At 40.2% G+C, this 8,987-nt stretch overlaps 1 protein-coding gene across 3 annotated transcripts in view; it reads left to right on the top strand.

Annotated features, from left to right (window-relative positions):
- LOC118420438 (serine/threonine-protein kinase TNNI3K-like) overlaps positions 1–8,987 on the top strand; it is a 27,317-nt gene continuing 18,330 nt past the window's right edge. For 2 of the 3 annotated variants that reach the window (XM_035827234.1, XM_035827231.1), the window contains exons 1-8: positions 1–233; positions 854–955; positions 2,810–2,921; positions 4,427–4,658; positions 5,676–5,885; positions 6,478–6,622; positions 7,939–8,083; positions 8,617–8,721. In XM_035827234.1, the coding sequence (XP_035683127.1) occupies positions 916–955; positions 2,810–2,921; positions 4,427–4,658; positions 5,676–5,885; positions 6,478–6,622; positions 7,939–8,083; positions 8,617–8,721 (989 nt within the window). In that variant the 5' untranslated portion in view covers positions 1–233; positions 854–915. Of the gene's footprint in view, positions 234–264; positions 613–853; positions 956–2,809; positions 2,922–4,426; positions 4,659–5,675; positions 5,886–6,477; positions 6,623–7,938; positions 8,084–8,616; positions 8,722–8,987 lie in introns of those variants that run through there. The other variant, XM_035827233.1, reaches the window with a different exon arrangement.

The following is an 8,987-nucleotide window of genomic DNA, read 5'->3' as shown; positions in this document are numbered from 1 at the left end:
CTAGTCGCCCGTCATTTGATGCCTGAACTTCACCCCGATTCAGAGACCGGCTCGCGGGATTCTGTGCAAGCGCCAAGAATTTGTAGTCAGAAATCTTCCATCGTGGACAACGTGTAGCTCAACCTGCTTGCTCTACAGCGTCCAGAAAGACACCAGCACCAACTTAGCCATCTTCGAACACGGATTTTCCCTCAACTATCGCACAGAGAGGACAGGAAGACAAAGGTGTTTGGGTGGGTACGATCCGCGCGGTGGAGCTTCACTTCGGTCTGTTCCGCCAGCAGACGAAAATATTTCCAGGCGATCCAAATATAGTCAGGGGCTTTACATCCCGTTCCCCCACCCTTATCCCATAGCTTTGTGATGACGCGCAGTGGAAAGTTTGCCCAGTGTTCAGCCTACAATCCGTGTGAAATTGCGCTGTGCGATACTTAGAAGTAACGGGATGCTTGGTTGCTACTACTAGTGGGGAGGGGAGGCTCATGCAAAAGCTTTTGCTCTAGCTATATTTCTGGTGAAATTGGGGAAACGAAACAACGACACAGAAATCGTCCCAGCATAGTATGGTCTTTGTTCCTGATTCATAACAACGCTATATCTGGACATCATCAGGTATCTCCTAAAATTGTTTATTGCAAGCATATTATAATATGTTATAATTTGAAGATGTACATGTACCGTTATATACAGTAACGTTACTTGTGCATTTTTCTAACGTCACCGAATTTTACTATTTGTGCATCTTCGAAATAGCAACATGATATTTTTAATGTGTATTCATGTGTGTTAGCTGAACGTTGCAGTTAATTGTTTGTGTAATTCACACATGTAACTATTTGTTGTTGTTTTCCAGTGCGGAAGACAGTACTCCTCAGTACCATCACTAAGTTACCCTGGAGCAGGGAAGGGAACTGGATGGGACAGTACAAGTCACGCCCAAAACATTCATGTGCAGGTCTGTAGTAGTACTGTAACAGTAGTACAGCCTTAGGCCCAATCTACACACAGTTTTTACCGATATCTGTGGAGATGTCGGGAGGGATCTAGAACGTAGGGGGCCGGACACCCATGGCGCTTGCAGTCATAAACATATAGCGCGATTTTCCCAATTGCGTTATATGCTAATGAGCCTTCCCGAAGTCGTTAAGCATCTACACGCGCGCGAAGCTGTCGGAAACCCCTGGTAAGGTATCGTACGAATGGTCCGGACCTTTCGGGAGAAATTTTCCCGATATCTTGACGGCGATATTGCAGTTCCATCTAGACGCTGAAAAAAAGCTGTCGGCGAGAGGTTGTTGGCTCACCGATATCGGGAAAAACCGTGTCTAGATTGTGCCTTAGATGTTACTTTCTTTCTCTATGACACTGCAATCATGTTGAAGATGCATTAGTTCTAGCTTGGATACTAGACCCCAGCCCGATCTCAAAAACATCTATCGTCCACACGATAGATATTTTTGAGATCGGGTTGGGGTCTGGTATCCAGGCTAGAAGGCACATCATCCAAGGAACTTTTTCATAAATTGTATAGCAAGAACCAGTTAATTGCAATACACTTTGTAGCAAAAACCGGCAACTTGCAAAGAATTCTGAAATCCCAAACCATTTGCCATTAGCACCTTTGTATACCAAACCAAAGCCGATATTTGCAAAGCGGAATCCGACGATTTGTAAAAAGAAATTAAAGTTACAACACATCTTGAACCCAAAATATGCCAAACAAATCACCAGAATGGCAGGAATGAGCTGAGAACTACCTGAATAATGGTACTGAACATGATAATTTGATACAAACTATTAATATTATGAATGTTCGACATCCAGGCATCCAGGCACAAACAATATTCATTTCAAATACAATTCATTGCCTACAACTGGATAAAATATGGACATTATTTTGAGACATTTTGAGTGACATCAATCTTCTTCAATGTGTATTATTTCATTCAATGCATGCAAAATTCTCCTTCCTCATTAATTTGGTTTGGTTTTTACTTTTTACAAATCTCTTGCATATAGTTTTTGAGCTGGTTTCATATTTGTCAATTTCTTTACAGTTTAGTCTGATAATTGAAAACTTGAAATATCATTATAAACATGCTCTTGTACCATTTAGGCAAGATTTTTAAATGCAGTTTATTGATAGTTTAACCAGACCATTTCTACATGGCACATGTTTGAAATATGGCCAGAAGTAGGTAAAAGAGGATGCCAGTCATTGCACCAGCCACGTATATAGATGTCCCTGTACACATAGCCCTGGCTGACCAACCACCATTTACTTTTACTCATGCCATGATTTCTGTATTAATAGCAGTCTCAATTATATTTAGATGCACCTTTGCCCAGGGTAGTATATATAGTGTATACTATGGTATCATAAGGCTGCAATGTTAACCCCTTTGTGAAATGGTCAACAGGCATCGTGGCTAATTAAGACTTTCTTATCAGAAGACAGTTCATCTACTGACTTACATCTCCTTTTTTGATTGAAGTTTAGATATAAGAAAGAAAGTATTGTTGGAGTTATACTTTTTGATATCGTTACTAGATTTTTACCACTCAAGTTTAAAGCTCCTGGACTAGGGTTTTATATTATAATACAATGTACATATGATATCCACATCTGATATACAATGTATTTCATTCTTCATGGTATACAAAAACTGCTTTGATTTCTGTTTCCTTTGGGATTCCAACTTCATATACACGGGATATAAGTTTTTTATGTGCCGATAGCAATTTAAAGCACTAAAGGTTCCTAAGCTCTGGAGATAACGAACTGTTTCTTTATATCTTTTTTCTGCAGAGGAATGGAAGAAAAAGATCAGTGAGAGTTACTCGGTGCTGAGGTCCCGGCTAAGTGAGGACCTTCGTGTGAAGGAAGGAGTGGAGCTAACAGATATCCAGGCAGCATGCAGGTAAAATTATTATTTCATTTTTTTTTCTTCATTATCCGGTTTACCGTCCATTGTTCCCTGTCTTGCAAGGGTTGGACTATGCGGGATGTCGTTTAGGTCTGATTGCTGATCTCCGTCCGCCTCTGTCAAGGGGGTTGGCTTTTTGCATGTTATTGTTGAGGTTTCGAATATCTGCCTTGACATTGTCTATCCATGGTAATCCCCTCCAGTGATCCCCTCTTGGGGCGATTCTGACAAAAATGTCCGTTTATTTTGCCTTCAGAAATGATGAACTGAAATGTCAACTTATACATCCTTTACTTGTCTTAAGATTTAATGACTATGACAAATCTGTAGGTGTGAGGCTTATGCATAATTAATCTAAGAGCCAAGCATGCTTTGTGTTGCTGTCAATGTAAATATCAACAATATATCACACAGTTTACTAACCTTTTCACTGCTGCCAGGTTAACTGTAACCAATCAGGGTTTTTTTTTTCTTCCGTTTTTGAGGCTACCAACTTCAATTTGCTGAAGACTTTTGTAGCCTATATAGGAAAGTCGTGTAAAGTGCCTTTCCCAAGGGCACAAGACCGGTGACACGGCAGGGTTTGAACTCAGGACCTTCTGGACCTGAGTCAAATGTGCTGCCGATTGCGCCACGCGGTCCCACGCGGGTTGTTCAAGTCTCCAAAATTCACTGGTCTTTACTGTATTACTAGTAGGTGGTATGTTTGTACATGTATATCATGTCATTTCCACTTGTCCAGACAAACTTTTATTAGCCTAAAACTGACATACAAGTATCTATATGCATTTTTTACCAGCAGCTAGGAAATTCTTTTTTCTGTTTTGCAATTTAAAAAAGTGCTTACATTTGAAGCATGTAACTGTTTTACCTAAAACACCGGGCAAATTGCTGAGAGCGCAATTTATTCAGCTGGTATACCAATATGTACCCAAATCACTATGGCTCCTTTGGTAAGTGCAACGGACAAGCACTTTCACTTGCGCCAGGCATTTGGGCCAATGGACATGTCTTACCCTGCCAATACAAATTTGTTGTCAGATAACTACCATAGCTCACTGAGGGTTAATAGGCTATGCAAAGAAGGTTTTCAGGCTTGCAATTTTAAACTTTAACATGATACAAGTGACCCTACATGTCCAAATCATACTCTGACTGGGTTATTATCTCCATGAAAAAGGGGAAATTGTATTGGGTGTGTTTGTGTGTGTGTATGTGTCTGTCTGTATGTGTGTGTGTGTTGTGTTATTTATGTAATCAGCATAACTCAAGAATCTCTCGCTGGATTACAACGATATTTGATTTGTCAATATGTGTTGGGAAGACAAAGGCCAAGTTTTAATTTGGGCCTCCTAGTATGTGATCTTGGTACTGCAGCAAAACTGCAGGGTTTTTTTTTGGACATGCTTTGGTCTTGATGTTTTTTGTGGCAGATACTTTGTTGGTGATGCAGCATGCAAAAGTTAATATTGTACCTTTTCCCCATTTTAACCTTCCAGTCGAGGTGACCTTGAGAAAATAAAGGAGCTGGTCTCCCAAGACGAAGACCTCCTTGAGAAGGAGACAGAGAATGGGCCGCCACCCCCGCCCCCGAATGGACTGACCCTGCTGCCCCTGAGTGTCATCCCTGCAGGAGAGAGGGGGCATGTGGAGTGGCTGTTGTCCCAGGGGGTGGAGCCTGGACAGATGAGCAAGAATGGATTCTCAGCACTACATCTGGCAACATACAGGGTGGGTATATGTCAGGGCTCTAGCCAGCGTCCATTTTTCCGTCAATTGACGGGAATTTGCTGCGTCTGACGGAAACATTTTAGAACCAATCCGTCAACCTTGACGGACAAAAATCCTTGGTGGAAGCTACAGGCGGCTTACGCCGTCCACGGCCGTAAAAGCCACACGCTGTTTGTTTTGCTATTGTTATGATTGTTGACAATGTGTGTCGGCGCCCTTTCGCATACGATAATCTCATTAAAACCCGTTTTTCAAGGTCTCAGTTCAGTCCTTCTAATTAATTTTCGCGGTTTTCGCGACGATTGTAATTGGCTGACGGAAAAAAATTTCGAGCTGGCTAAAGCCCTGGTATATGTTGAGGAAAGTCACACATAGTGTTGCGTTGGTATTGCCAAAAGGTAAAATTGTTTCTTAGCATTTTGGTTTGTTCTTGATTGTTTCTGTTATAATAGAATGTATGTTTGATGGGCCCCCTTGGAAATCAACTATGCACTGTTGTAGGGGCTACCCATTTGTTTCAAGATGAAATAAATAAATGAATAGATATCATTTATATGACATCTAGAAGGAAGAAAAATTGAATCAGAAGAACTTTTGATTTTATAAGTCATGTCTTATCAAATGGAAAGACACAGAAATCAAGTCACATCAAAATCCCAGAAGTTGTGGCCAAAATTTCTATTATTGATATAACATTTTACCAGAACAGAAGTTGACATATAAATTCTAAGCAGATGTTAAGGTAGAAAATCTTGACATTTTCTGACCTGTTGTGAAGGACTATCAGAAAGGCTAGCCAATCAGAAAACTTGACAATTCTTCACCCCAACATCTTCTTGAAGACCATTCATAAATAAGCCTACAGTCCTATGGCCGCACCTGGGGCAATTGCGGTGGAATTGAGGTCACCTGAGTTAGCATTGAATGGCAGTTGCTCCAGATCCTTTTGTAAGCTATAATAGATCTATAATCTGTTATGATAGTAGTGAAGATTAATCGTGTCTATGACTATTACAGGGTGATATAGATTTAATGAAGCTGTTGCTGGACCACAAGGCAGACATCAGTCTGTCAGGGTTCGGTGGTGTACATCCCATCCACATCGCCTGTATGTGTGGCAACGAGGAGGTCGTGGATCTTCTCTTAGAGCAAGGAGCGTCGGTCAACGCGCAGGACGTCGTCAAGTTCTCTCCTCTTCATCTCGCCTGCTACTTCGGACACGAAAAGGTGCGATGTACTACAATGTTGCAATATAGTTTGAGCTGCCAGGGGGCGCTAATAGCACAGCCAGATTGCAGGCTACAAATTGCATGGAGATGTTAATATAATGTCAAATTTTTGTTCAGAATAGAAATAGGAACAAGTAAGTAACATCTCGCCTGCTACTTTGGACACAAAAAGGTGTGATGTACCACAATGTTGCAATATTCTTTTAGCTGCCAGGGGGTGCTCATAGCACAGTTAGATTGCAGGCTGCAAATTGCATGTTATAACATCAGAATAGAAATAACTTTATTCTCACAATGTTGTTGATAAGTTTCATTAGAAATGATTTGACATTACTATAGATGTGTGCTATATGTTTATGAAGGTTAGAAATCCAGGTACACAATATCTGAGGACAATTCATCTCTACAACTGGATAAAAATCATACGTTACTTCTGGATGTTTCGCTAGCTCATTCTAGTGATGCTGAAGAAGAGTGATGGATGTCACTAGCAACATCTGGAAGTAAATATTTTTATCCAGCGGAAGAAATTGAATTGCTTTCAAATATAAAAAGTTATGTGACTGTATGATTATTATTCTTTTCTTCAGATTGCAGAGACGTTGATAAGACATGGTGCAGACATCAACTCCCCAGGTGAAGTGGGTGACAGGCCACTGCACCTGGCCTGTGCTAAAGGCCACCTGAAACATGTGCAGCTACTGGTAGATGGCAAGGAGGAAAACAAAGCAGATGGTGAGATTTTCCATAGTTACTCAAGTATAGTAGGGATTTTCTTTGTATGTTACAGACGTTTTTTGTTTTCTTATGTATTGAGATTATCTTTTGGTAATTACAACTTTTTTTTATAGTCCTGTGCCATTTTAAGTACCTTCATCAAGTCCTATTGAACTGTACCATTTCTTGTCACTTTTTTGTTTGTTTAACATAACAGCATTGTGACATAGCAGCATGGATGACAGGGTTCTCCCCAGAGAGTGGAATAAGGGAGGCCCTCCACTATACTCTCAGCCAGCTCCACTATACTACTTTTCAAATTTAGTGTGTTTCTTCCCTATTTTCTTTGTTAGTTTTGCTAAGATTAATGACAATTCACAGATTTTTGTACCAAGTGGCATCACTTTTCCAGTCAGCATTGTCTGCAAAAACTTGTGAATGAGCAATGATCAAAACAATAGTAGTTTTGCCACTTCACAACAAAGGAATAACAACAGTATATTATACTTGTAGTATTTGACACCCCGTCATTGCAAAATGAACCCATTTTCATGAAAGTGCAGCGCGTTGGTGCGGGTTATTTTTGCCAGCCCCTCCACTATACTAAAACATTCTGGGGAGAACCCTAGATGAAGTCCCAAACATGACTGCAATCTACTGTGCCTTGGCCACTCTGTTATGGTTCATAGCAAGGATGCAATCCCAAATGTGACTGACTATGCACCCATCTTTCTCTTTTGTTGAGTCCAGTCAAGTTTGGGACTGCATCCTTGCTGCTATGTCACAAGATAGCGAGGCTTCGAAGACTTCACCCGGCCCTGAGTATGGTTGCTTTAGATTAAGTGTACCAAAACACCAGCAGATGAAATATTTTTGTTTGGGTGCTAAGGCCACACCAATTTAATTTCTTGGTTCACAGATTTTTTCATAAAAGATATGGAGCGAGAGGGCGAAATAAAAATAAAAATAAAAATTGTAAAATGGTTGGGCTAAAGGTAACGGCTAATCCAAAACATAAAGAAAAAAAGTTTTCAGCTTGAAATAAGTACAAAAACACTATTATTGTACAGTAACAGCACCTGTACCCACACTTTAAGGAGCTTATAATATAAAGGCCAATTTGCTACACCAGAAAGTTGGTGAATGGCTTCATTAATGGTGAAAATCTGCTGAGTGGTAATTTTTATTTTTATTTTTTTTTCCAAAAAATAGGAGCGAGCGAATCCGTGAACCAAGAAATTAAATTGGTGTGGCCTAATAACGCAATATATATAGATGTTGATTAACCAACACAATGAAACTAAAGATGGTTTGTCTGTTTTTTTTCTTGACAGTGAATGTACGAGACAATGAGGAGCACACCCCCCTGCACTTCTGCTGCAGACACGGCCACCTCCCCGTCCTGAACTACCTGTTACAGCCTGACAGGGGGGTGGAGCCACACATATCCAACATCTACGGAGATACACCCCTGCATCTGTTAGTACTTCTTCTTTTTTCTTCTTCTTCCCCTTCTTATCATCTACATTTGTACAATTAAATTGATTGTTTTACTCCAAAATGTGATCATCTAGTTGTAATTATCATCTGTAAGTGCTATTTATATCCATTAATAGTCAGGCAGATTTAAGATAGAATTTGCTCAGTAAGTTTGTGATTTTTATTCTGTAGTGTATTGATATAGAAAGAGCCATCTGAATATCTAAAAATATGGCAGTCTCAGAGTCTGACTTGATTTTACCTTAACTCATCAGTTTTCTGTAGAATTTCTATTCTTTGAGGTTGTTGGTAGCTAAGATGATGATTGGAATATTTCAATAATGCACATTGCACAAGTGAATTATTACATAGTCATAGTCTTGAAATGCATGTTATCAAAAAAGTGTATCTTTTGCAGCATAAAACACTCAAATCAAATGTACATGATGTACCTTTCATTTGACGTGTGTGTTTTATGCTGTAACTGCATGTATTGAATCCCCTCCAAAGTCTTGTGTTTTTTTACTTTGTAGTGCCTGCTATGGTGGAAAGGTAGAAGCTGTGAAGAAACTTGTCGAGCACACAGGAAGAGACAGTCTCAGTAAGGAGAACATCTTCAGTGAAACTCCCCTTCACAGGTGAGGGATCTATAGTCTGTAACTCTCCCTCATTTATTACCATAGGATTCAAGCAGACATGTGCATGGTGTGCATAGTGGTTAGCGACCCTGCCTCTCGAACTAGAAGCTGTGAGTTTGATTCGTGCTGTGTCAGTCAACCTACATGCATGTTACTGGAAAGGGCTACATTCCTTATACTCCCCTCACATGTAGCGAAAATCGATCGGACGACCAGACTGCTAACTCAAGACAACCACAAGTCATGACCCTGCTGCCGACGAAGAA

Source organism: Branchiostoma floridae, chromosome 8, assembly GCF_000003815.2.
Source record: "Branchiostoma floridae strain S238N-H82 chromosome 8, Bfl_VNyyK, whole genome shotgun sequence".
NCBI classification, from domain to species: Eukaryota; Metazoa; Chordata; class Leptocardii; order Amphioxiformes; family Branchiostomatidae; genus Branchiostoma; species Branchiostoma floridae.
This window is presented reverse-complemented; position numbering and strand designations above follow the sequence as displayed.